At 46.9% G+C, this 27,940-nt stretch overlaps 1 protein-coding gene and 1 long non-coding RNA gene across 7 annotated transcripts in view; one reads left to right on the top strand and one right to left on the bottom strand.

Moving 5' to 3' along the window:
• Nucleotides 1–369: 369 nt before the first annotated feature.
• On the top strand, nucleotides 370–26,489 carry LOC147824896 (uncharacterized). The gene is made up of 3 exons (XR_015441825.1): nucleotides 370–829; nucleotides 11,192–23,816; nucleotides 23,994–26,489. It is a non-coding gene; the product is annotated as an uncharacterized LOC147824896 (long non-coding RNA).
• Nucleotides 1,903–27,940, bottom strand: part of Alpk3 (alpha kinase 3) — a 46,495-nt gene continuing 20,457 nt past the window's right edge. For all 6 annotated transcript variants that reach the window (XM_013075127.3, XM_021264864.2, XM_021264865.2 and 3 more), the window contains 9 exons: nucleotides 12,695–14,633; nucleotides 11,940–12,087; nucleotides 11,470–11,597; nucleotides 11,317–11,352; nucleotides 8,611–8,891; nucleotides 7,820–7,908; nucleotides 6,907–7,130; nucleotides 3,911–3,959; nucleotides 1,903–3,410 (listed from right to left, as the gene is read on the bottom strand). In XM_013075127.3, coding sequence (XP_012930581.1) covers nucleotides 3,071–3,410; nucleotides 3,911–3,959; nucleotides 6,907–7,130; nucleotides 7,820–7,908; nucleotides 8,611–8,891; nucleotides 11,317–11,352; nucleotides 11,470–11,597; nucleotides 11,940–12,087; nucleotides 12,695–14,633 — 3,234 coding nt within the window. In that variant the 3' untranslated portion in view covers nucleotides 1,903–3,070. The remainder of the gene's footprint in view (nucleotides 3,411–3,910; nucleotides 3,960–6,906; nucleotides 7,131–7,819; nucleotides 7,909–8,610; nucleotides 8,892–11,316; nucleotides 11,353–11,469; nucleotides 11,598–11,939; nucleotides 12,088–12,694; nucleotides 14,634–27,940) is intronic.

The following is a 27,940-nucleotide window of genomic DNA, read 5'->3' as shown; positions in this document are numbered from 1 at the left end:
CGAAGCAACTGAACTGGAAGCCAGGGCAGCCACCTGGCCACCTCAGGCTCCCCCAAGTGACAGATGACGGAGTTATGGGCACAGCTAGGATGAGGAGTCCTAGCCAGGGAAAAGATAATGATTGCTGCCGTATGAAAAGGGGCAAGACTATAGAAGGACAGGGGAATCCTGAGGGCTTCCTGGTGCTGTCACATCAGGTAGTAAATATGGGCACACAGGCAGGATCACTAGGGCCTGGGCTTCAGAACTGAACTCCAACAGGCCCAAACCCCTAATCAGAACCAGCGGTTCTCGTGACTGGCTGCAAAAATGATGGTAGCCTTCACCTGGTCTTCCTTTCTTGCTGGGTTACATAACTGGGGGGGGGGGTGTTACATAATTTTGGTTGAATTTTAACCAGTTAATCCACAGGTTGCTGAATTTCAAAATAATTGAAAGTACTTGTGATTCAACTTTGGGATTGTGATAAAACTACTGAAGGAAAGTTACGGCTGGTAACTCTGGACTTTGGAGAACATAGCCTTGTCATTATCTCTGGGTTTGGTTGAGTAAGACCTTGAATTCCCTAAGAAGTCGGGAATTTGGTTGTATGTGGGAGAGTTGTGATACCATCAGACAGGAAGAACTCCTGTGTGTATGTGTGTGTGAGACACAGTTATCTTGTTTTTCCCACAAAACCCCTTCTACCCTTCCACCCTCTGCCTTGTTCTGGCAAGAATCTCCACCCTTTGGAAGCTGCCCCTTTCCCACTCTGTGAGGCCCTGGGCTCCAGGCCAGCTTCCCTTACCTGGAATTTGAATCTGCAAGGAGAGCACCTGAAGTGACCAAGGTAAGGGCTTCTGGGGGCTGGGCGGAACAAGGCCTAGAGGTTCCCAGGCTCCTGCCCTCCCCACAACTAATTGTTCAGCTTTTTTTTTTTAATACCAGGGATTGAACCCAGGGCTTTCACACTGAGCTATAATCCCCAGCCTTTTTTATTTTTTATTTTGAGACAGGGGCCTGCTAAGTCACTAAGTTGTCCAGGTTGGACTTAAACTTGAGATCTTCCTACCTCCACTTCCCAGGGTGCTGGGATTACAGGCATGAACCACCACACCCAGTTTGTTCAGCTATTCTTTTAGTTCTGTGTGTTATCCCAGCATCCTTCCATGAACACCTTTGTTGCTTAAATTGGTCCAAGTTCATTTCCGTTGCTTCAAACCCAAGCACCCCAAGAACAGGCAGTCTCCCCTGGGGCCACCCACACATCCTTGCATCCCACAGCTGTTAGCCCAGGGTCTGACATACAGTAGGTGTTTAGTGCACATTTGCTAACTGAATGAGTGGGTGAGAAATATTCCAGCTCTCACTCCACCCACGTTCTCTGGCCATGCAGGCTAGGAGAACGGGGGCACCCTGGGACAAAGGCAAAAATAGAGTCACCTGAACAGAGAGGAGGTAGAGAAGTTGGAAACATCAAAATGGAAGAGAATGATGGCCCCCAGCGGGGGGAGGGAGGAGAAGCAGGACAGGGTTCATGAGGGGCTGAGGGCCAGGTGTGCTTGTCCCTGGCCAGTCTGCTGTGGCGGAGGCATCCAGGGACCTGGGGAGCTTCTGTTGAGCCCTTAGCTGTGCTCTTCCTTTCTGAGTCCTTCCTTTGTGTTTCTCTTCTCAATAGAGGAGCAATTCCCAAGGTAAGAAGCCCCCAAACACCCTGATAAGGCACACGCCATCGCCTCAATAGTGCAAATAGCACAAACCATCTTACCTGTGGCCTCAGAAGACTGACACTGAACTTGAGGCCAGGAGCCAAATACAGATTCATTTTTCAGGGACACAAGAATTATGGGACACCTTAACCAAGCATGGCTGGGAAGAAGGAACCTGGCTGTGTCACCAAACCAGATGAGGGCAAGCGGGACACATGGTCACTGCTTTTATTGCATTCCAAGGGGAGCAAGCTAGCTCCAGACTGCCCATGCCGGGTCTCAGGGAGGGGTGTCCAAGAAGGACCTAAGGCACCAGGTACAGCACAGAAACTCCTCAGAAGTCCATACAGGGGAGCCCAGCACTGGTGCCCAGGATTAAGAGCGAATGGTTGGAGGCAGGGCTCCCCATTCCCAAGATTGCAGCTGACTGGGTTGGACCTTCCTAGGATACCCACAAGGACGATCCTAGACCTCCATCCCTTTGGAGGGGGATATAAAATTCAGCATGACCCCCTCCTTCCAGGATGGAGCACAAGGTGCCTCAAAGTCAACGCCCTCTCTCTGACCCTCCTCATGCCAGCTGGAGCTTGAGAGCAGAAAGCTGGGGACAGGCAGGGATGAGAGCCAGGGGAACAAGGCAGAGACACTGGCAGGCACTGTGCAGGCCAGGCCCAGAAGAGCCAGGGGGCAGGGACAAGCAGAGTCGGAAGGGCAGACTGCAGGGGCTCAAAGCAGGTGAGCAGGGACCAGAGTGACAATGATGGAGAGGGAATGCAGGAACAGGCATCAACAGAGACTGCTGCCCAGGGACACAACCGGCTCCAGAATGCCCCTGAGCCCCATCCAGGCTTGTGGACAGGTTAGGCGCAGGATAGGTGGGATGGATGTGGCAAAGTAGCTGGAAGAAGTCACCCTGAGAGTCACAAGCCAGACCCCACAGAGGAGTCTGAAGCCCTGAAGACAGGAAGAGGGCAGGGTCAAGCAGGGATCAGCATGATATAGGCCTCAGATGGCAGCGCTTGCTGCTGCATCTGGCTGGGCAGGGGTCGGGGTGCAGAACGCATGCAGAGGACTCGGGGAGCCTCCAGCAGTGGTGAGTGTAAACTTCTAGGAGGCCGAAGCCGCCAGGCACTTGGAGGTGGGTCCCACTTGAGGCCTGGGAACGCTGGGTGACAATGGCACCAGGAGAGGCCGGTGGCCATGCACCATGGCCAAAGCCATCAGAAGAGTGATGACGGAGGGAGGCTGCTCAGAGAAGTCCCCAAGAGGTGCCTGCTCAGGGCACCTTTTCCGCTGGTGCAGTCTCGAGAACATCTCCGTCTGGTTCAAGCTGCTTCCTGGTTGTTCTGCTGCTGGGTGGAGGCCCCCAGCCCCTGCTGGGGCTACCGCTGGGCCTTGGAGCCCCCCTCTTGGGAGGGAGGCTGCCCCAGTACCTGGACAGCTGCTGCTTCCAAGGCCTGGGAGGTGGCCTTGGGGCTTGGCACGCTCCTTCGGGCTCCCTGAGGACTAGGGGGACCTTTCTTCTGGGGCTGTGGACTCAGCTGGGTGCCTTTCCTACCAGCAGATGGACTCTTGGAGCCTTTGGGCTTGGCTTGGGGGTGGGCAGCTTCAGGGCCCTTGAGGGCTGTGAGCCCCAGCATCTCGCAGTAGGTGTTGCACTGGTGGGAGGAGGCGAAGTGGTCCAACAGGGCTGGGAAGCAGCTCTCCTTGAGGCCTTGGTATCTGCAGCCAGATAGGAAGAGCTGAGTGGGTCCCAGCCAGGGTGGCAGAGCCTTGAGGGCTGGCTTTGGCATAGCCATCATCAGGGTACTGCGCCCAGCACCTCCTTCCTTACTTCCTAGGGTGCTAACTCAGGCAGCAGGATCCCAATTTTAAAGCTTGTCTCATTAAAACCCTGACGCAGGATTCACTGGTCCTTGGTGTGCAAATGGGAGCCTTTTACAAGCATACACACTCAGCTCTTGCCCATCTGAGTCCCTATGGAAGCAGAAGAGTCTGCTGCAGGCCCAGAATGTCAAGGGAGCCTCCACTTGGGCATTAATCATAGCTGCTGGGCCACACCAGGAGGCAAGGGCATGAGGGTGGAGATTACTGGCCTCCAAGGGTGTTCCCACATGGTTGTGGGTATGCGTGGGACCATCTAGCCCCCGGCCAGCACCTCAGGGACAGAGAACCAGAAGGAGACCCAGGAAGACACTCCGGGGTCCCTAAGAACCACTCACCCTCGAAGCTTGGTAGCAATCTGCACATCAGTCATCTTCCAGTCAACCCCTGAAAGCAGAAAAAGTGGGGGGCTGAGGCCAGGGTGGCAGGGTTCTAGGCCCCTATGTCTCCAGCACAGAACCACCATGGCTGGGAACCTGACAGGGTTCAGTGTGGACATCTCAGGCATTGTCACAAAGGCTACCACCAGCCTGTCCCGTAGGCAGGGGCAGATCTCTATACTTCTTGGAAGAGTCCCATTTCACAAGTGACAAGACAGGCTCAGAGTTCAGTGGCTCAGGCAGGTCACACTCACTCATGCTGTTACTGAGCAGTAGGTGCAGTGGCCACTGTGAGCCAAAGCAAATGCTTGGTGTTTCTGGCTCCCAGAGGCCAAGCTCTTCAGCTCCATGAGCCTCTACTGGGTCAGACCACTTGCACGCTGCACCAGCCTCTGGCTGTGAACTTGGCACTTCTCCTTTCTCTTAACAGAGTAGTCTATACCAGAGAGAGAGAGCGTCACTCAGGGTGGACCAGCAGAAATGCAGCCTGGGGCAAGACTGGCTTCCACCTGACACACAGCAGCAAGTGGGTACCCCAAGGTGCCAGGATGGACTTTAAGTTCAGATAGCCTTGGACGAACAGAGCTCAGCAGAAGGTGATAAAGAAATGCCCTACCGGGCCAGGGATTTAGCTCAGTGGTTCTGTTGCCTGCTTTGCAAGCTCAAGGATCTGAATTCGATCCAAGGTACAAAAAAACAAAAAAGAAAGAAATTCCCTACCCTAGTCAGCCCGAGCATCTCAGCATTCGAGTGTTAGGTTTGTGATCTTCTTTCCACACTTGCAAGTTTCCCAGCATTTTTTTAGGGGGTTGGCTCTTACTAACCAGGCTGGGTACCTCATGTGACAGCATAGAGGTGGGTTGGGTTTTCGACTCAAACAGACCTGGCTCCACACTTCAGCTCTATCACTCTGGAGCTATGTGAACTTAGCAAGTCACTTCCTAATCCTCACTAGTCCTATTTCTAATCCTCAGCTGTAAGTGAAAGGATAATACTGCCTATCTGATAGGGGCGTTGGGAAGACCACCATACATGTAGGATTCTAACTTTGTATCTGAAACACAGTAGTTATGCTATAAATATTAATTTCTTTGTCATTTTTCTTGGCATTTATTACATTTCACTTCATTTCATAATAACGATCTCTTACACTTGCAAAGAACTTCAGCTTGTAGAAAGCCCCCCCACCTCTGGTACCAGGGATGGAACTAGGCAGGTGCAGCACCATTGAGCTAAATTCCCGGTCCTGACAGCTTTCTAAATACAGTCTCATGTAATCCTGATTACAAGTTTGAGAGGTGGGAGAGAAAACATCATTTCAAGTGAGGGACAGGGAATGGAAGCCCAGCGGCATGAAATCACCTAACCTGCCTAGCTTTGATTTTCTTTTTTGTGACACAGACTCACAGAGCCTTGACTTAAACCGAATTCCTTTGACTCCAAACTCTTTCGACAATCCCATTTTATTATTGCATGGTGGAATCTGTTCATTTTCCACAGCTTCTTAAGGACATTGACTATTCCTAATGCACCATTTGGTGAATGTTGGATGGAAGAGGAAGGGAAGCATGAATAGTAGGAGTTCATTGGTTGCATGATAACAGATGGAGGTTACCTAGCTCCTCTTCCCCCAATACATAGAGCTACAGACCCAATAATCATTATACATGTTAACCCAATGAAGAGCACGTTGGAGTCACTTTTATATCTCTGTCCTAGGTTTTCTCATCTATTTACCTGAGGGGCAAGATTTAATAATTGTGACAGCCCCAGCTCCTTGTCCTCCCACCATAGCACATTTCTCTTTCCCTAGCCCTGCCTAGTTCCCTATCCTGCCTAGACCTAGAGAGGGATGACCAAAAAAAGAAAGCAGGATTCATGCTGCTGGCTTCCTCTGTTGGGGAGTTTCCAGGTAATGGAGGACTAAGGAATAAAACTGAAAAGAAGCCAGACAGGCTAAATTGGATTATATTTTAAAAGCTAGGGCCGGGGATTTAGCTCAGTGGTTTCGCCGCCTGCTGTGCAAGCGAAAGGACCCGAGTTCAATGCCCGGTACCAAAAAAAAAAAAAAAAAAAAAAAAAAAAAAAAAAAAATATATATATATATATATATATATATATATATATAAAGCTAACAGGACTGGCGATGTAGCTCAGTGGTAGAACACTTGGTTAGCAAGTGAGGCCTTAGGTTCCATCCCCAGCACCCAAAAAGAAAAAAGAAAAAAAAAAATCTAACAAAGACAGGGAGGGTGAGAGAGTCTAAAGCAATGCTGCAGGGAAGGGAGGTTTTGAAAAGGGTGGCTGTGAGTTTTGAAATACAACATGTAGTTTCTATATACAGTGGATCCTCAAGTTATGACTGGCCTGACATACGAACAACTTGGGTTACAACTGGAATTTTAGTTTTAACTTATGACCAAAGTCTTGAGTTATGACCCAAATGCAGGCCGTTTGTGCTTTCACATGGTCTCAGATACAGGTTTTACCCTTAAAGAGTTCTAGAAGGAACATTACAACATCCTTTCCTGTGTGGGGCTGAGAAATCCTGGGCTAGTGTCTCTCTAAGGACACTGGGATTTGCCTGTATATGGGAGACTTTGAAGGCTATGTAAAGGAGCCTGAGCCTTCAACTGACCAACTTCCATTACAACCAGCCCTGCCAACAAATTGAGTTCATAAATCAAGGATCCATTGAAATGTCCTTTGAAACAAATTCCTTTTTAATTTTAAGTAGGCTTGGACTAGCCCTTTAAATGCAACTGCTGTTGCAGACAGGCTACCTGAAGCCCTGGTATGTGTTAGGGTTGCGTGCAGAATGGCCCTTGGCCCATCTGCACTGCTAGACTATTGTGCAAAGCAAAGCAGAGTAAGCGTGAAAGTGCTCTCACAGTGCCTCTGCCTCCCCCACATGCCTTCATCTCCACGCCCTGTGCACCCTCACCCCCTCCTACCTGCCAAATCTGTGACGAGGAAGCTGCCGTTTGTCCACTGGTACAGCCAGTGCTGGAAGGCTTGGCATTTCTGCACAACCTCAGAGCTGCTGAGTGCTGCTGGCAACCCTGTACAGCCCCCTTCCCGGGAGCAGTAGGACTGCAGGGATTTCCCCAGGTCCTCCTCCAGGGTGGCATACGGGATGGTGTTGGCAGGCCGGTAGATCAGGTAGAGAGGGATGATCCTAAACAGGTGCACCCCTTAGTCAGCAGGCAGTGTGGCCCTGAGACATCTGCCCACCAACCCTGTTCTATATTCCTGCATCTAAAACAAGGGCCCTTTCCCGGAATGGCATTCTTGGCCATGAGCCTGAAGGACAGTGAGGCAGGAAGTGCCTCCTGAACTAGGGGTAGGAGAAGGAGGCCACTGGCTCTAGAGTTCTGTCCATTCCCTGTGGCCAATGGGATGAGGACCAACATTGCTATGGCCCCAGGCAGACTGGGTGTAGGTGAGGGCCAGGGCCAGTGTTGTCAAATAGAAAGGACAGCTCCAGGAGGGGTGCCACCGGATCATGGCTCAATGCCAGTTTTCCTCCAAATGCTCAAGAGTTAGCATTCAAGTCCCAAAATGGAAATGATTGCCATTTACAGCTGATGCCCACAAAACTCCACAGAAGAGTCTTGACCAGTCCTGACCCGGTGACTAAGCCCACCCTTCATGTCCCCAGACTCCTGGAGTCTGGAGCAAACTCTGGGGAAAGGATATGAAATTGGGGCAGCAGGGCTCATGACCAGAGCAGAGACTTTTCTAAAGTGGGGCAAGAACATTGAGGTCTCTATTTCTAGATTTTGTGGGACCACTGAGCTGAGCAGGGTGTAGCCCTCCAGGTGGCTGCAGAGTCACCATCGCTGCAGACCCTTTCCATACACTTACTCAGGCACCTCCCCAAAGCCGGGGGCCACCCGGGCTTCTGCTGCGAAGATTTTGCAGTACTCCCGGCTCATGTTCTGGATCTTGCAACCCTGCAGTTACAGGAAGCCAAACAGAATCAGCAAGGAGGCTCCCAGTTCTCTGGCTGCCTGGCTGCAAGTGTGTATCCACCTGCGGGGGGGCTGCCAGGAGGATGCCAGCCTGAAGGGAGGTGGGCTCACTCCTTCCGGCTCCCTTCCCTGGGCCTCATCTTGCAGCCCTAGTGCTGGGTAACAGTGCCCCCGAAGCCCCTCTAAGGAGAGGGGGTACACCATCCTTCCACCTGCATCACACCCCTCTACCTCCATGTAAATAAGTCTTCTATGAGAGACTGGGCTTGAAGTAGACGGAAAGGTTTCCAGGGCAAAAAATACAGTTTGAAGCCAGGATGATGTAGCCTGTAATCCCAGCACTCTGGGAGGCTGAGGCAGGAGGATCACAAATTTGAGTCCAGTCTGGGAAACTTAGCAACTTAAGGAAACTGTCTCAAAAAAATTTTTTTGTTTGTTTTTATTAAGTGGTTGAGGATACAGCTTAGTACAAAGGTCCCTAGTCATATTCTCAAAATTTCCAAATTTCTCTAGACCAAATGTCTGGAGATTTTGGGCTACACCTCAGTCTCTAGGGAGCCTCCTAAGCTAAAGCAAAGGAGGAGATGGCCTCTGCCTCTGCTTTGGGCTTCCCAACAGGACCCAGGCTGACCGAGGGAAAAAGGTGAGAGAGGGTAGCGATGGGGCTGGGGATGGGTGCAGTACCTGGATGGTGACATCGTAGTTTCTGCCCAGGAGGGAGGTCTCGCTGCTGGGCCCAAACACAAGCAGGCTGGACACCTTGATGATGCATGTGCGGCCCGACTCGAAGATGGGCTCCAGCCCATAGATGACCTTGGCCTGGGAGGCCTTCCGCAGGCCACCCCCATGTCCACCCCCTCGGAGCTCCTCGCTCACCAGTCGTCCAAACAGCTTGTCCCCCCAGCAACCAGAGTCAGCCAGACCCTTAGCAAACACCATGGGGGTCATCTCAATCTCTTCTCCAACTGGAGGGGACAGGAGAAAGGTGGAAACTCAGAGCTTCCACCTGGCCAGCAGGGGAAGGAGTCCACAGAGCAGCAAAAGCCCAGGCAGTGTCCTTCCCTGCTGCCCAGCACCCACTCTGTCCACGGGACTCCTGGGCCACACACCTGTGTCCCCTACCAAACAGTGAGCTTGCACACAAGCTGACCAATCTCTGTCATCAACCAGTGCCCATGTGGTACCCATCCCACAGAAAGGGCTCAACAAGGGCCCATGAAAGGCAGGGTTTCTGTGACAACGAAGGATAATGGAATTACTCTGTTCTAGAACTAGGTATCTTGAGGAACTGAATAAATGACTCCATCTCAACCACCATGTTTGATGAGACAAAAAGTCTGCAGGCTGATCCAGAAGCACTTAGCATCCCTGGCGCTCCAACTGGGATTGCTAAATACAGTATTAGTACCACTTCCCACTAAAAGGAACCAGAACAAGCTAAGGACGTGGCTGAAGCCAGGTATGGAGGTGCTGTAATCCCAGCACTCTGGGAAGCTGAGGCAGGAGAATCATAAGTACAAGTCCAGTCTTTGGAACTTAGTGATTTAGTGAGAACTTGTCTCAAAATTTAAAAGAAAGAATTAAGATGTGTTATGTACCTGTACCAACTTCCCAAGACGAATGTAATCAGCATGTACTGCAAACATGTACTGATAAAAATAAATTTTAAAAGAAAGGACAGGAAAGGGAAAGGAAAAGGAAAGAAAAGAAAAGGAAAAAAAGATCCTTCTAGACTCCACATAAGTTAGAGGATGGATCTGAAACATTTTGTGAGACCAGGAAATAAGGAAGCAATTTAAAACTCCTTTATAGTTTGAGTGGTTTTAACTGGAGGCTTGTCAAAGGACTCAGGAGCCAGCTGGATGGGATTCCTTTGGCCAAAAGTGAAACTCAATCCTAGCAACAAAGAATAATTATTGCAATGTACTGCACATACCAGATATGTTGAAAGCCCACCTGTTCATAATGGTAACTGAAAACAAAACAAACAAAAAACCCGTTTTCCTCAAAAAGAAATAAACCCTATTGGTCGGTCACCTTTGGTGGTTGCTAGAACATGAGCTCATTGTTCTGAAATCTAGTAAAAACAGGAAAAGGAGCAAGTATTTATCTTTTATTTTCTGTTGGACCCGTATGTTTGAGGGTAATAAAATAATCATTTCATCTTTACAGATAAATTTCAGCTAATAAATGAAGATGAAATGATAGAATTAAAATACTTCCGTGTTGTAACTCCTTAATGAAGTAATAGATTTCAGCAATAATCAGTGACTGTTAAACCCCCTAGATAACAAACACAGGGAGCTACATCACATAGTTTTTTACTTTTGAAAGGGATGGATCATGCCTATAACACCTAGCTGAACTCAATGATCAACCTTAGCGTTATTACTAAAGTGAAACAAGCCAGGCCAGGCGTTATGGCGCACGCCTGTCATCCCAGCACTCAGGAGGGTGAGACAGGAGGATCGTTGGAAGTTTGAGGCCCACTTGGACTACATAACTAGACCTTCTCTCAAAAACCCCCAAAAGTAAAAGATAAAGTGAAACAATTTGACATTACGTGCCTCTGGATAGGATCCAAAAGGAATACATAGCACATCTGTGAATTATTCCTACCAAAAAAAAAATCACACCAGACTCTGACCAAACCTCTCAACCTAATTACCAATTTAGAGGAAGCACATGTGTGGAAGAACATGGTAAAGGGTAAATAATTTAAAAATCCAGAGTGTAAGAAATTCTACACATTAAAGAGGTCTACAAATAAATGACAAAGAGAGAAAAGGAATGAAGGGAGAGGAACTGTTAGATGTTAAGAGAGATTTAGAGATTATCAACTAAAAGCAATTAATTGCTCCTGGTTCAAATAAAGCAATGGAGACAGATGGGAAATCTACCTGGTCATTTGATGATATGATTTTAGTGTGAAGTTCTATTTGATATACATTAAATTTTAATTGGTAACTGAACAAAGGGCGCTGGGTGAGTGAATGAATGGGTGGTGGATGGCAGCCTTCATGGGGTCTTGCAGCAGGACAGACCCTTCCCCTGGCATCTGAGCCTCCGCAGTGCTTGTCAAACTTGGGGTTATGTCACTGTCACTAGGAACTGCAAAAGGAGCGGTGCTACAGGGCAGTAGGGGCCACAGAGCTGCACAGATAGTGGGCTCCAGTGCGAGTCAAATTCAGAGGTCTGTGGGGCTCTGGGAAACCCAGAACTCACTGGGGGCATTTCTCCTCCATCCTCCTCCCATGTCATCCAGGAGGCAGAGGATGGCAGTGCATGGTTTGGGGACTGATTCCAGCTCTTAACAAAGGCCCACATCACGGAGTGAGAGCAAGGAACAGCATGGAGACCCCCTCAAGCCCCTGCAGAATGACAGCATACCTTCACCTTCTTCCCTGGAGATGAATCCAGACAACACTGCATGGAGGAAAGAAGAGGATGCTGCTGGCTTCGGGGTGCCTGCTAGGCCCAGCACCTGTCTGCACAGACAGCTGCTCTCTCCCAGGCAGAGACCCCCCCCATCCAGCCACTCACCCTCGGGGCTGAGGCAGAAGTCAGTGGAGGCTGAGCCATGCTCGTTGTGGATGGTGCACCGGTACACCCCATAGTCCACAGGGGATGCCTGCACGATGGCCAGGGCCGCTGGCCCTTCATCCCCTGCACTGCAGAGAGTGGAGACCCTTCTTGTGAAGGCCACTGCCAGCCCCAGGGCCTTTGACCTTGCTCTTAGAGGCTGCTAGGAACTGAGGCTCCGGGAGCCCTGGGGAGGCGGTGAGGGGTTTGGTGGCCAAGCTGGTCCTGGGTCACATGGTCTGCTTTGTGACCCTAATACCAACAACCCTGTGACTTAGCACCTCTGACCCCCATCTTCTCATCTTCACTATGGGAATCATGGCGCCCCTCCTAGGGTTATGGTGAGGTTGGGTGAGGTGATGGATTCACAGTGGGAGGAGCGTGTACGGGATCATTGCCAGGGTAGCTGGCAGCAGGACCCTGGGACTTACCTCCTGCTCACCTCGCCCACTGCATGCTGGTCCTTGGCCCAAGTCAGGACTGAGTCACTGAGGATGTTGAAGAACTGGCACCAGAGCTTTAGGCTACCGGAGGCATCCGGAAACTGCTCCACCCGGATCCTCCGGATCACCTGAGGGGCTGCGAGTGGGGTGGGTAAGAGGCCAACGCCACATCCTCCACCCTGTGGCCTTTCTGGCCACACCCCTGCTCCTGAGCCTTTGGTGAGACAGGCCTTGGGGGTTGGGATTCAAGTCTCCACACGGACCCATCACTCCATATCCCTACTGCCTCCCCTCTGGGCTCAGGCTGGGGATTGGACCCCCAAAGCTCACATCTTAGCAAGAGAGGCCCACACCAAAGCCCAACCAGGCTGGACCCCTCACAGTGGAGACAGACAGCAGCAACCCGGAGAAGAGCACAGCCCACCTCTGAGCCCCAAGTTCCAGAAGCCTGCATTTGAACCCTGAGCCCACCATGCTGCAATGGGATGGTCTGTGGAGAGGGATTGTGGATGACACCATGATAGAACTGGTGCTACTAAAGCCCAGCCCTGTGGCAGTGCTTCGTTCCTCTCTTCTCAGTACTGGTGATTGAACCCAGGACCTTTGAACAGAGCTGTACCCCAAGCCCTTTTTATTTTAGACAGGGTCTTACTAAGTTGCTTCCCAAGTCTCTCAAAGGGCCCTGTTATCTATCCCCTGGGTTGTGCTGGGAGCAGCGCTGTCCTCACCTCTCCCCTGCTCACCTTTGAGCAGGTCTTTGGCTTTCTGGGTCTTGGCTGCAGCATCCTGTGTGTCTTCATCCAGGCCAGGCTCTACATTGGGACCTCCAGTCTTGGGGCTGGAGCCCAGTTCTCCAGCCACCAGCTCCTCCTCTGCCCGGGGCACCTCCAGCGTGGCCTTCCTGCCCTGGGTAGGGGAGCGCCTTTCCCGCCCCGGAGTCCCAGGGGACCCTGGTGCCAGGTTCTTCCTGTGGCTCCGGGGAGAAACTGAAGGGCTTTCCCTTTCTTCAGGCTTGGCCACCTCACCATCTCCTGCTGCTCTGACCTTAGGGAAAAACCTCTTCCTCCGGGCCCCCAGAGCCAATTCTTCAGGGGTAGCTGCCGGGAGCCCCTGCAGAGCCTCCCCTGGGCCTCTCTCCTCCTGGCAGGGCCTAAGGGCCCTTCTCTCTGCTGCCTGCCCACCCTGGAGGCCAGGCCCCTCAAGAGACTCCTCTGAAGCTACCCTGGGGTCCTCCTCTCCCACTACAATGGCAGGGACCGAAAGAGGGCTGGGCCCAGGGCCCCGAGCAGCCTGGGCAGTGGCCAGTGCCTGGCGACCAGCCTGCACCTCTTGGTCCAGGAGGCCAGTGAGCCGCCGAGAGGTGCAGGGGCTCAGCAGCAGGGTCTGTGCACTCTGCACCAGGTGATTGTTCTCCACACGCTCCAGGATGCGCCGCGATGTCCGGGGACTCAGCCCCGCCACTTCCACAGTAGGCACCAGAGCCGGGGACAGTGCTGTACCCACTGTGGCAGCCGCTGCCAGGGACTCGGTCATTACCCCACTGGATTCTGTACTGGACAGCTTCAGCAAGAGAAGTAAGTAGTTCTTCAGGGAATCGATGAGGCCGGGGTCACAGCTCCGGGATCCTGGAGGCCTCCCCTCAATGATGGGCTCCTTGGCACAGGCCCCCTCGCTGCTGGTGGTCGTGGTTTCTGGCAGGGGACTCTGAGTGTGGGGCTCTGGCCCCTGGTGTAAGGTGGGGACAGAACTGAGCCTGGCCTGGTGCCCAGCTGTGCCTGTGGGCTGAGGGCCTGGGGTGCTGGGCAGCCCCTCCTTCGGGCTATTGGTCAGCCCAGGCCCAGGAAGACGGGGCTTGATGGACACCCCCAAGCTTGGGCCGGCTGGGGGACAGCCACCCAGGGCCACAAATGGCACAGCCCCCCACTGCTCCTCCTGCCCAGCCTTGGCCGGGACTGACTCCTCGGGCTCCAGGTGCCTCTCTCCTCCCCTGTGCTCCAAGCTCCCCTCTGAGGGCAGCTGTGCTGGGCACAGGAAGCTCGATGGGAGGGGATGCTGGACAGTGTCCTCATGGCTCCTGGAAGTGTTTACTGATGGCTCCTCAGATCTGAGCACAAAACCAGGTTTCTCTGGGGCAGAAGATGCTTCTGGGGTCTGTGCTGGACATTCAGCAATCTCAGAAGACCTGGGACCCTCTAATGGCAGGGACTCTGGGGCTCCGGGCGGTAGGCTGAGGCTGGTCACAGACTGCTGCTCTGGGTGACCTTCTGTAGCTGGCGGGGCACTGCCCTCTGGCTGTGTCTGCTCTCCTTCCTGTGTCCTCCTGTTTTCTTGTGTCCTCTTATCTGCCGGTATCCTTTCTACCTGTGTCTCCACCCTTCTCTGCATCACATCCTTCTGTGGACTCCTGTCTGACTTGGGCCTCTCACTTTCTTGCATCACAACATCCACCTGTGTCCTCTGGGCTGTGTGCGCCCTCTCTCCCTCGGTCCTCCCCACCACCTGCACCTGTGGACTCTTCCTGCCTCTGGTTCTCCCATCATCAGTGTGTGTCCTCCTGTCCTCCTGGGCTTTGATATCCATGGGCTCAAGAACACCTTGACTTCCAGAACTGCTGTGGCCAGTGGGGTCTGCATTGGCACTGCTGCTGGCAGATATGGTCTGAGCCGCGGTTGCCTGGGGCTCCTGAGAACACAGGGAGAGAGGGAAGCCTTAACTACAAATGCGCTAGGCTCTCTTGTGTGCCAACCCTGCTTCATCCGACCTCAGCCCAAATTCTCTGCAGGGAGCCTGACACCCCCCCCTTCTCAGGCCTGCCAGAAGTTGAGAAGCACAGACACAGGACCAAGTCCCAGGACTCCATGTCCATCCACCTCTGTCCTTGATCCCAGGAATCAGACCAGGGAATATCCAGCCTCCAGAGGCAACCCTGGCCTTTCCGACCTCTCCCTGAATGAATCCTGCCTTTCTGGAAAGACCCTACTCACCCTCTTTCTTGCTGCCCCCCAGCCCAGATCCCAGAGCAACCTGTCTGTCCTTCTCTTATGCACCAGTCATTCTGGATGGGATTTCGTGCAAGACGGCAGTGCAAAGTGTGTCCTGATGGCACCCTCCACGGCGGCATCCCCCAGTCACACATGGTGCTAACAGGATGCCACCAAACAGAGGGCTAATGTGGCTATATATGTCACCTATGCCAAGAAATCAATGAAACATAATTTTTTTGGTACTGGGGATTGAACCCAGGACCTTTACACTGAGCTACATTCTCAGCCCTTTTTTTAAATTTTGAGACTGGGTCATGTTAAATCACTGAATTGCCCAGATTGGGCTTCAATTTGCAATCCTCCTACCTCAGCCTCCCGGGGTACTGGGATTACAGGTGTGCACTACCATACCTAGCTGTAATGTTGCCTTTTTGAACACTTACTATTTGCAGAGCACTGGGCCAAGCCTCAATGTACTCTGCTTATTACCTCACTCCTCACAGCAACATAAAATACTTGAGAATATCTCCATTTCAGAGATTAAAAACAATGATCAAAGAGGGTATGTAATCTGTCCATCATTAGGTCATAAGTGGCAGAGTTAGCATTAGAAGCCAGGGAGATATAGCTCCAAATCCTATTTTCTTTGCTGTTATACTATAATGTCACACATTTGGATATAATTAAAAGACATTCTGGCAGGCCTGAACTATATAGTGAGACCCTGTCTCCCAAAAAACCCAAAACAACATCATCATCAACAACAACAACAACAACAAAACCTTGCAGTCTCAAAAAAAAGAAAAAAACGAACAAAAAGGTAAGGGGTACCAAGATCAGATAAATATAGACACTGGGAAGTTGAGGCAAAACAAAGCTGTTGGGGAAGAATGGATAATCAGTGCAGGAAGTGAACAGGCTGCAAAACACAGTTACTGCAGACAAAGGAGCTGTCATGAGGTGCCGAGTCCATCAACTCCCCACACCCACAGGGTCACAGAGGGGTGGGTGGAAACCCCGACAAAGACATCGGGCAGGCATCCAGAGAGACAGGGGGAGGAGGCAGCATTGCCCAGCTGCAGCAGATCTGAGAAAACATCACCAAAGACATGCATGCTCCTGAAGAATCCTCCTAAAAACTGCTAAGCAAAGGAAATTGGCTTGGACACAAGGACTTAAGGAGTATTATTCCCGTGGGCTCTGCCTAGGGAAACTACTAGAGAGCAAGGACCCACAGCAAAAGAATGCTGGAAAGCACAAAATATATTTTTCTTATATTAATGTGCAACCACAGAAAATCGAGTTGAAGCCAGGTGTGGTGGCTCACACCTATAATCTCAGCACAAGGCAGGCTGTGGCAGGAGGATCGCTGTGAGTTTGAGGCCAGCCTGAACTATATAGCGAGACCCTGTCTCAAAAAAGAAAGGAAAAGAAAATTGAGTTGAGAGTCTCTGATCAGAATGTCAAGGTTACAGGAGGCTCTGACAAAGAAGAGACAACACAAGGAACATGGGGTAAGTTCCCGGACACTGGATGCTGTCACTCACAAAAGATGCGGACCAAAGACAGTGCTCAAACCTGAAAGCCCAAGTAGGGGGTATTTAGACAGAGATAAGCTCTGAGGAATAAGACTTTAAGCTAGTAGAGGCGGAAGCAAAAATGATTCATCATGCTCATTAAGAATATAAATAGATATTAACTGAACAGATCAAATAATTCACATTATAAAAATTCAAACCACAAACTAAGTCACATTTGTAAATGTGAAAAGCAAACACAAAATCAAAACAAATGTATCACATAAGAAAAGACTTTAAAACATATAATTAAAATATATTTAAATTAAGTATAAAGTTAAATTTTTGTTACTAATTGTGGTATTTCAAATGAATATTATAAATATGGGAAAAATTACAGTTTGGTGAATGTTAGTAACAAGTCTGACTGAAGAATTTTTTTTTGGTACTGGGAATCGAACTCAGGACCTTGTGCTCACAAGGCAGGTGCGGTGCCACTGAGCTAAATCTCTGTCCCTGGAAATTTTTAATAATAATGCTCTTTAACTTCTCTGACAACCAGGAAAATAGTAACAAGTATAAATGCTTTGGGGTGAATGGATAAAGAAAATGTGGTATTTATACATAATGGAGTACTACTCTGCCATAAAGAAGGACAATTGTTTAAAATATTTAACCATTGTTCCGTAATTCATTCTTTCACCTCTGAAGAAGGACAAATTTGAGGCATTTGTAGGTAAATGGTTGCATTTCAAGACCATAATGTCAAATGAAATAAATCAGACACACAAGTTTAAAAATTGCATAGTTTCTCTTATATGAGAAATCCAAAAATATAAATAAAGAGGAAAATAAAGGATAGCTAATAGGAAGTAGGGAGATCTTTTTCAAATGGAAAGAGGAACAAGAGATGGAGGAGGGGAGGAAAGGAAGAGAAAAAGGATTTTTAAAAAGAGAATTGAAGTCTGGGGATATAGCTCAGTAGTAGAGTGCTTACCTAGCATGCACAAGGCCCTGAGTTCGATCCCCAGTACCACACACACACAAAAACCCATACACATAAAGGAGAAAAAAAAATTTTATATAAACAAGAAAAAAATGGGAAGGAGATCAAGAATTGGAGGGAGCCAGGGATTTAGCTCAGGGGCACAGCGTCTGCCTGGCAATCGCGACATCCTGAATTCAATCCCCAGTACCAATAAATAAATAAATAAATAAGAGTTGGAGGGAGCAGGGAGGGATGGGAGGAGAGGGGACAAAGAAGAATTAAGATGTGTTATGTACATGTAAAAACTCTCCACAATAAATGTAAACATTATGTACTGCAAATATATGCTGGTAAAAATATACAATTAATTAAAAAGTGTAAAAAAGAAATTAAATAAATAGTAGTTAGTAATATATTAAATTCTTCTTGCCCTTCCCCTTCCCCTTCCCTCCCCCTTCTTCTTTCTTCTTCTTCCTCCTCCTCCCCTTCCTCCTCCTCCTCTTCTTCTTCTTCTTCTTCTTCTTTCTCCTCCTTCTCCTTCTCCTCCTTCTCCTTCTCTTTCTCCTTCTCCTTCTTCTCTTTCTTCTTCTCCTTCTCCTTCTCTTCCTTCTTCTTTTTTCAGTGGTGGGGACTGAACCCAGGGCCTCATGTATGCTAGGCAAGTGCTCTACTGCTGGGCTCCATCCCCTCCACTTTTTATTTTATTTTGAGACAAGCTCTCACTAAGTTCCCCAGGCTGGCCTTGAACTGGCCATCCTCCTGCTTCTGCTCCCAAGTATCAGGGATTCCATGTGTGGGCCACCTTCTTTGAACTTCTGACACTCTCAGATAGATATTAAGATCAACATAAAATCTGTTAATTTAGACAATATTAATACAGACATACGATCTATATGTTCACAAAGAGAGTGCTGACTTTACACACTCAGCCACGGCTGCTGCTCCTGATTAAGCTCCCTCACACTCCTGGCCGCCAGCCTGGTCTGTCCAGTCTCTCGAAGCCACTTCCTCATCATCTCCACATCCAATCCCATCGGTGTCCTCTGCCAGTTGCCTGACCCAAGCTTCTGGCAATGCCGTCTCTGCCTGGACGACTGCAAAGCCTCCTAATTGATATCTGTGATTCTAGTCTTTACCTCTGCTAAACCCTTATCCCTGCTGCAGCCCCAGGGATCTTTCCATAATAACAAATCTGAAACCTCTCAGAGGCTTGCCATCACTTACAGGCCTAAAGGCTTTAGCCTCCAAAAGCAAAAAGTTAATAAGATTCTCTATTGGCAAGGGCATGGGGAAACAGGCACCAGCATAGCCTCTACGAGCAGCATTGTGACATAATCTATTTAATTTAAAAATACAAGCTGCACTTGTTGTATGTACCTGTAATCCCAGCACTTGGAAGGCAGAGAGGCAGAAGGATCATGAGTTTGAGGTCAACCTGGGCTATATAGAGAGGCCCTGTGTCAATAACAACAATAACCAAAAAAATTTTAAAGTACAGGGATACAGATATAGCTCAATGGTATGGTGCTTGCCTAGCATACACAAGGTCCTGGGCTCATCCCCAGTATCACAAAAAAATAAATAAAAATTAAAAAACAAAACTAAAAATACTTGAGCTTTTTGACTGAACAATTTTGCTCCTAGCAATTTATCTTACAGGTAAACTCTCATGTGTAAATGGACTTATATACAAGGATATTCATTGAAGCACAGTTTATAATACCAAGTGTAGAAATTACCTAAATCCCATCAATATAGGACTGATCCAATAGATTATGATACACCCATATTCCAAATAAATAAATATCCAAGTAAAAAGGTGCAGGATAGAAAGGATAAGGTAAGGATAGAAATTTTACTGTGCAGCCTTTGTGCAGAAAATGTACCAGCATACACACATATTTATAAATGCAAAGAACATAGCTCTGGGAGGATGTCCAAGAAACCATCTTTGACAAATGATTTGAAGACAAGAAATTGGATGGCAGAAGTAGATAAAGGGGAGATTCAATGCTCTTTATATAGTTCTTGCATACTTATTACTATATTTTACGGATTCTTTTGCTTTTGGAGTCTTGCTAAAGGTATATTAATATCATCAATATTTTCAAATAACCAGGTTGAGTTTATTTTCTCCATCATTTTTCTGTTTTCAGTTTCATTGTTTTCTGCACTTTTATTTCTGCCCTTCTGCTTATTTGGGGTCTGTTTTGCTCTTTTCTAGTTTCCTTAGGAGCTTAGATGATTGATTTTAAACTGTTCTTCTTTTCTAATTTATAACATTATTGGTGTAGGGTTTCCTCAGAGCACTGATTATAGCACGCCAAATGTTTATATTTTTATTTTAATTCAATTCAAAATGTTTCCCAAATGTCTGTAAGACTTTGTGTATGACCCACAAAACTATCTTCTCTAATTCAAAAATGTTTGGAGATTTTCTTATTACTTTCCTGTCATTGACTTCTGTGTAATTTCATTTTGGTCAAAGAACATATTTTCTATTACTTCCATTAGTCTACATTTGTTAAGGTTTATTTTATGACCTAACATATGGTCTATTTTGGTTTATGTTTTATATACACTTAAAAAGAATTAGTATTTCATTCTTATATTGAGTATTCTGTGTCTATAGATCCAGTTGGTTGATAGTGCTGTTTAATTCTTTTATGTTGTTAGTGATTTTCTATTAGCTCTCTCCATTTGAGAAAAGAATGTTAAATTTTCCAACTATAATTTTTCTTTTTCTTTTTTCTTTTTTTGTACCAGGGATAGAACTCAGGACCTTGTGCTTTCCAGGCAGGTGGTGGCACCACTGAGCTAAACCCCCGGCCCCCAACTATAATTGTTGGTCTTTCTATTTCTCCTTTCAGTTCTGCCAGGTCTTGCTTCATACGTTTTGTGGTTATATTGTTAATTATATACACATTTTTATTATGTTTTATTGAACTGACTTTTTTTTTTGTATGGTACTGGAGATTGAATACAGGGCCTTCACACTAACACTAGGACACAGGGACACCCCCAGCCCTTTTTACTTTTTTTTTTTTTTTTTTTTTTTGAGGCAAGGTTTCAGTAAACTGCTAAGTTGCCCAGGCTGGGCTCTAACTTATAATCCTCCTGCCTCAGCTTCTCAGAGTGCTGGCCTTACAAGCATACACCACCATGCCTGGTAGTGTTGTTTCTCTTCTTTTATTCTTGATGTTGCAAGTTTCTTTTTGGTATCAGATTTGTTCTTAAAATTTTACTTTAGCAATTCTTAGAATACAACTGCTGCCAATATATTCTCTAGTTTTTCATTTATCTGAGACTGTCTACTTTGCCTTTAATACATAAAGATACTTTTTCAGAATGAGGAATTATAGATCGAAAGCTCTTTTCTTTCAGTATTTAAAAAATATTGTTCCACTTCCTTTTGACTTCCATTGTCTGAGTCAAGAAATCTGCAGTCATTCAAATTATTGTTCCCCTCTTAAATAATGCATTATTTTTCTCAATTTGTAAGATTCTTTTTCATTGCCTTTACTTTTCATTATGATGTTTCTGGATGTGGAATTCTTATTGTGTGTGAGGTTTATTGAACTTTCTTTGGAGACAAATTCTTTCTATGTAGTCCAGGCTGGCCTTGAACTCACAGTGATATTCCTATCTCAGCCTCCCAACTTCTGGGATTACAGATGTGTACCATCATGCCCAGGTATTGAACTTAATAATCAATAGGTTTGTGCCTTTTGCCAATGTTAGGGAGTCTTCAATCATTATTTCTTCAGATATTTTTTCTGTATCACACTCTTTCTCCTCTGGTTATCCAATGACATGAATGTTAGAGCTTTTATCATACCACAGGTCCCTGAGGTTCTGATTTTTTTTCCCTCTCTGTTGTACAGACTGAATAATTCCTACTGTGTAACTGAAGTTAACTGACTTTTCTGCCACCTATCATCCTGTGGTGCCCAACCACATAAGTCTTTTCATTTCAGATATAATGTATTTTAGTTCTAAAACTAACATTTGATTCTTTTTTATTGAGATTCTCTATGTCTCCATTCATTTAGAGTGTTCACCCTTACTTGACATGTTTAAAGTAGATGCTTTTAAGTCAAATAATTCCAACATCCACATCTGCTTTTCTTTGTTTGTTTGTGTTTTTTTTGCAGTACCAGGGATTGAACTCAGGACTTTGTGCTTGAAAGACAGACAAGGTGTCACTGAGCTAAATCCCTGGTCCTACATCTTCTTGGTGTTGGTATTCTTTGATTATCTTTCCCATGAAAATTGAGGTTTTTTAAAATGCTAAGTAAATTTTATTATATCTTAGATATATTGATACTTGATCTTAGCCAAAAGGCTGAGAAGCAATCTTAGACATACAGAGCACTGAGAATCTGGTTCTTCTTTAAATCCTATGGAGAATGTTGGTGTTTTTGTCTTAGCAGGCAATCTCCCTTGTTGTGTTCAGCCTACAAGTTCTGTTCAGGCCTCTGAGGTTGTACTCACAATGTTAGTGCCATTTTCAAAGCTTTTCCAATGCTGTCTGCATCTGTCCTCTGTGCATGCCACCCAGTGGCCTGCCTGCTACTTGGTTAATGGTCTGTTGGTTCCATTCCCAAAGTTTTTGATATGCTGCTCTGAATCATACCCTTGCACACATAGCTTGGGAATGAGCTCAGGGATTTGTAGAGTTTATAAACTCAGAGACCATTAATGACTCCTTTTCCCAAGCCTCTTCCTCTCCATGATTTCCCCAGTACTTTCTATGGGTCCTTTTTCAGTTATATGGCCACATGCTCCTCTCTGCCACATGCTTCCACACATTAGCTTTGCCTTGGATCAAAGAAACCCAGGAGAGGGGGGAAAGAGTACAACAGGGTTTCATCCTACCCTCTTAGCACCCTGGCTCCTCTGAATAAAGGGAAGATTCTCTCCTCTCAAAGTTTTAGGTATCTGTGGCCTCTGCCACTACCGTTGTCACTGCCAGGAGATCCCTTTCTGGTGCCTCAAGCCAGATCTAGAGGGGTTTTCCTAGACCTCTTTGTCCATGGTGACACTTACTTCTAGATCAGATTGCTTTGAGACCAGGGTATGAAATACAACAAGGGGAGAAAAAAAGGTAAACAATGATGGTTCAGTGGTACTGTTAATTCTGGTCTTTCTCCCCATCCTATAAGCCACTATTTACTTTTCAAAATTGCCAAATAACTGCACTATGCACTTTGCTCAAGCTTTTAGCTGTATTCGATGAGAAATACAGGGTGGGGCATGAGAACTGAAACTACCCCAACTATAGTGATCAAACCAATTAATATTTTTAATTACTGTATTTCTCAGCCCTGGAATTCCAGTTGGCTTATTTTCAAGTCTTTGCCATATTTTTGTAGTTTCTAATTCCCTGGTAGAATTTCTAAACTTCTCTTTTTAGCCTCCTGAACATAGGAAGTGGAGTTTTAGTTTTACAGTTTATGACTCTGGGCCCATTTCTATCTTCTGATGGTTTTGCTAGTTCTTTTTCATGTTTTCTTCTCCTGCTTATCTTAGTATGGTGCTGGGTATTACATTTGAAACCCTTTTTAACAAAAATAATTTGAGGAAAAAAACCAACAAAAATAATTAGAGGCTTAAAATGATGTGATTTTCATTTGTTTCTGCCAGGTGCCTGGAGACACTAGGTATTTTAAATCATCTGGATCTAATTTCAAGGAAACAGCTATTAGTCACCAAGATGATTCAGGGCTCACCAACACCTTAGTACCTGTGAGAGTAATTTACTTCTCTTTTTTTTGGTACCGGGGATCAAACTTGGGAAATTGCGCTTGTGAGGCAGGCGGTGGAACCACTGAGCTAAATCCCCAGCCTAAGAATAATTAACTTCTGATTCCTCTTATTCTCAGGGTGAAGATCTTCAAGATTCCAACCCAAAGCCCTGAGGCTTCCACTCTTGAGACCATAGACTCCATGCCTCCTTAGGCATGAGACTGTCCAAAGTCCTGCTCAGTCTCTCATTCTCCTTTTCCAGCATGGCAAATAACCCCCAGGACAAAAGTTATGTCAGCGACTGAGCTCTCAGATTTCCACCTCCTCCCAGATCCTGGCCCAGTGATCTTTTGCTTTGCTAACTCCCCAGTACTTTTAAGCAGAAACGTTCATATTCTGCCCAGAATCTCTAGTTGTCCTCAGTAGTAAAGTTGGCCTCAATTATTTAACCTAATATTAACAGAGGCTAATATTCAATAAATCTTCTTCCCACTTTATTTTCCATCCCTGGCCCTAGATAATATTATAATTGATGCAAAAGAGAGAAGAAAAGAGCGTAACAGAAGACACAGATGAGAAGAAAAAGACTTGAAAAGCTTCTCATGCACTGAGCATTAAATTAGGACAGGTTGGTTTTGCAGTTCCTGTCTAGCCCCATACCTTTCCTTTGCTTCCTACCATTCATCCTTCCTACAATATCTTCCTTCCTCTCTTTGACCTATCTAAGTTCTTTCTATCTGGGGATATGATAAGCATTTTATTATTTTAAATTCTATTCAATTTTTTTCTAATATGCTTTTTCTAGTAATAACTCCTATACTGTGGAGATCAGATGGGAAGATTGAGGTCTAATCGGCCTCCTCAGTGAGCACTGAAAGAGGACATACAAGCACGCTAACATGTTGGAGGGAGATGTAAAAACGCTGAGGTTAAGTTGTTTACCCCGAGAAGTACCATGGAGGGTGGGAGACAGATGAAGCCTGTGGAAGCCTAATTGCTCGTGCCTGTGTCTGAGTGAATAAAGCCAAGGTGCACCAGTCATTTGGGTCTGTATGTCGAAAGGAAACATGAGCCCCTTGGCCCCCAGATTTTAACTTGTTTCTGTGTCTTTATTTTTCATCTTTGTCACCCCTTGGTCAGGTTACATTATACATGCTGACAGCCAGTCTGGCCTCTTTGCAGATTTTCCTAGTGACCCCAGATCTCTGTGGAACCCAGTACAGTTCCCATTCACTGCATCCTCTTTGCACTTATTTCTTGGCATCAATCCCAGGGATAATTCCTCAAGGCAAGGATCATGTCTCTCCTCAGGCCTCCTCTATTCAACAGCTCTCTGAAAATTCTCTGATATAGTCCCTGAAACCAGGGTCCTCACTGTGTGAGGGGAAGCCCCACACCATGAGAGGATCATCCTTGGGACCTACAGGGTTTCCTAGAGAGGGGTTCTTGGATCCTAAGGCGTTCAGCAGGGCTCTACTGTACCTACACTATCTCCTCCCAATGCCCAGGCACACAGGGCATCCTACCATGTCTCTGTACGGCTGTATCTCAGCTCCAGAGATCTGGGGCAGTCTCAAAAAAGAGCTTAGTTTAGGGTACTGAAAAGCAGCTACTGAGGACGTTGGAGGTGAGTTTCCACTCACCAAGAGGCTTTGGGTGAGATGGCTTCTGCCCCTGGAAAGCGCTGCCTGCATACCATGGCTGAGGTGGAGGGATAATCAAAGCGGCCACAGCTCCAGCATGAGTTTATCACCCATTCCCAAGAGGAAGACTTCGCTCAAACGTCCGGAGATGCCGCCTATTCTCAGGAAGGGAAATCATGACATAGGAGGGGGATCCTGGCATCATATTCCAGAAACAGAGAGCCTTAAAGTAGCTACCTCAAACAAGAAACCTGCTGGGGAGAAAACAACAGTTTAAGAAGAGGTAAGAGCTGGGTGCAGTGGCACATGCCTGTATTCCCAGTACTCTGGAAGACTGAGGCAGGAGGATCGCTGTGAGTTCAAGGCCTGCCTGGGCTGTATAGTGAGTTCAAGGACAGCCTGAACAGAGACAGAGAGACCCTGTCTCAAAAACAACAACAACAAAACCAAAACAAAACAAAACAAAAAAGGGTTGGGGATGCAGCTCAATAGTAGAGCACCCCTGGATTTGATCCCCTGTATCAAAAAAAGAGAGAGAGAGAGAGAGAGAGAGAGAGAGAGAGAGAGAGAGAGAGAGAGAGAGAACAGCAGGATGTGGTACGCATGCCTGTAATCCCAGCACTTAGGAGACTGAGGCAGGAGGATCGCCACAAGTCCAAGCCCAGCCTGGACTACATAGTGAGACCTTGTCTCAAAAAAACAAATTAAAGGTTTCTCTGCCTGCTGCACAAGTGCAAGGACCCAAGTTCGATCCCTGGTACCAGAAAAACAAATTTTTTTAAAAAAGCAAACTATAGATTGATGCTGTGCTATACACCCAGATAAACTAGATTAATTTAAAAGCTAAATGAAAGAATTCAAACAACAAAAAATAGATACTTTTTCTATAAGAAAAATGCTTAATCTCAGAATTGGGAAGGAAAGCATAAATACTGTACAAAAAAGTGGTTAAAATTTTCATATTGTCGGGCCGGGGATTTAGCTCAGTGATTCTGCCGCCTGCCTCGAAAGCACAAGGGCCCGAGTTTGATCCCTGGAACCAAAAAAAGAAAAATTCATATCGTGGCATCTTATACAGTGATGGCAAACCTTTTAGAGACAAGTGCCCAAACTACAACCCAAAATCCTCTTGTTTATCGAAAAGTGCCCACACTGCAATTAAAGCTGAATACTGAGGTTTTAGTTTAGAAAAAACAACTCATACATTAACATCTTTTGTCTGAAAAGAAGTATAAACAACGTGTGTGCCACAGGTTCACCACCACTGTTGTACAACCATATAAAATACATCCGTAAAACTGGCACGGTGGCACACACCTGTGATCCCCACACTTGAAAGACTGAGGCAAGAGGATCACCGAAAGTTCAAGGCCAGGCTGGGCCACATATTGAGACCCTGTCTCAAAAACCAAAACAAAACAAAACAAAATACATCATGGGGAAATGATCATGAAATAATGAGAAGAAAGCAGGATATAAAAAAGACTTGATAAGATATGAATATAAAAAGCCAATCAATTGCAATTTACTACAAAGCAACAGTTTAAAACTGTGTACAGATGTTGAATATGTTTTTTTACATGTAGATTTCAAAATGTTTTTAAAATTTTTTCAAAATCAAATACAAACCACATAAAGTCTCCACAAGAGCAGCGAAGCCCAGGCGCACAACCTGTCAGGTACTTGGCTCTCCTGAGCTGCTCCCTAACCTTACAGGGGCCCCAGCCAGGAGGAGGCCAGGCAGAGAGGCCAGAGTCACACACAGACTTGGCAGCTCGCCTGCTCCCTTCCAGATGGCCTGAAAGGGCCATCTCTATGGAAAGGCCCTGTTGTCCAGCAGTGGGCTTCCTGGGTTGCTGCAAAGTTTCACACTGTGGCCAAAGCAGCCTGGGGCCTCACCAGCAGCTTCCAGAGTCAGGCCTGGGGACCTCGGGGCTGCCTCACTCCTAACCCTCTGAGCTACAGGCTGGAATCTGACCTCAGCACATGCTGAGACATCTTCCCTCCCGTCTGAAGTCCTCCCCAGGGGAAGCCCCTCTGTCCTCGAGGAGTTGTCCATCTGCCTCCCTCCACTGTCCCAAGACCCCCATCCTGGCCACCCTGCTGTGGATCACTGCTTTCTCCAGAAAGCCTCCATCCTGGCACCTGGGCTCCCATTTCCTCCACATCTGGAAACTGTCATACCTTAGTTCCTGCCAAAATCAGAGGCTGTCACCACTTAGGGCTACCAGGTTTAACAAAAAGAAATATAGCATACCTGGTTAAATTGAAATTCCACATTAACTAGCAATCATATTTCTTAGCATAAATATATTCCATCGATTTTATGTGCCCCACCTCCACTCCGACTACTCATAGAAAATCCTGTCTTCTTTCTGTCACGTTGTCAATTGCTGTCTCCTTAAACCCCTGGGGAATCCTGTCCTCTCTCCATCCCTAGAGCATGAAATGCTGACCCTGCTGTGATCCTCTCAATCCTGCTCTTCCAACTCCTTAATGCTGACACCCCTCTGACACTGCCTTTGATAAGCAGACACCCCACTACCCCACCTTCACACTGAATATCATCTTTACCCTGTTGGCTACCTGCTCCCCAAAACCAGCAGTACTCTTGTTCCTAAGGAAAGTGGTTTGCCTCTGTCTCCCACCACAGGAATATTTTAAACCAGTATCTATTCATTTAGTTCTTAATGGATGCCAGGCCCTGTGTTAAGCAGCTCAATTTTTGCAACACCTTATGAAGTAGTAATATTAGTCTGATTTTATGAGCAGCCCAAGATCATGCCTTGTTAAAGCAGTCAAATATGCATAGATAAGATGTGAACAAAAACATATATTTAAATATACATATAAAAATACGTATTTAAATGTTTTTTAAATTACGTAAAAGACACATTGCCATTAATCTTCCTCAAAATACTCCTCTTGCTTCAAACATATTTCTCCCATCATTCTTGCCACTTTCTGAAGCAGTTCTGGAAGTCCTCTTTCCTGAGTGTCTTCCAAGTGGCTGCCTCGATATCCTGAATGGATTCAAAACATTTATGGTGATTTCTGTCAAATAAAACCATTGTGATGTGTCCTCATCCACCTTATTCATCAGATTTGG

This window comes from Heterocephalus glaber, unplaced genomic scaffold (assembly GCF_053883595.1).
Source record: "Heterocephalus glaber isolate CG9 unplaced genomic scaffold, H.glaber_assembly_v1.0 deba00001531, whole genome shotgun sequence".
Taxonomy (NCBI): Eukaryota; Metazoa; Chordata; class Mammalia; order Rodentia; family Bathyergidae; genus Heterocephalus; species Heterocephalus glaber.
Note: the sequence above shows the minus strand (reverse complement) of the source record. Positions and strands in the feature narration are given on the sequence as shown.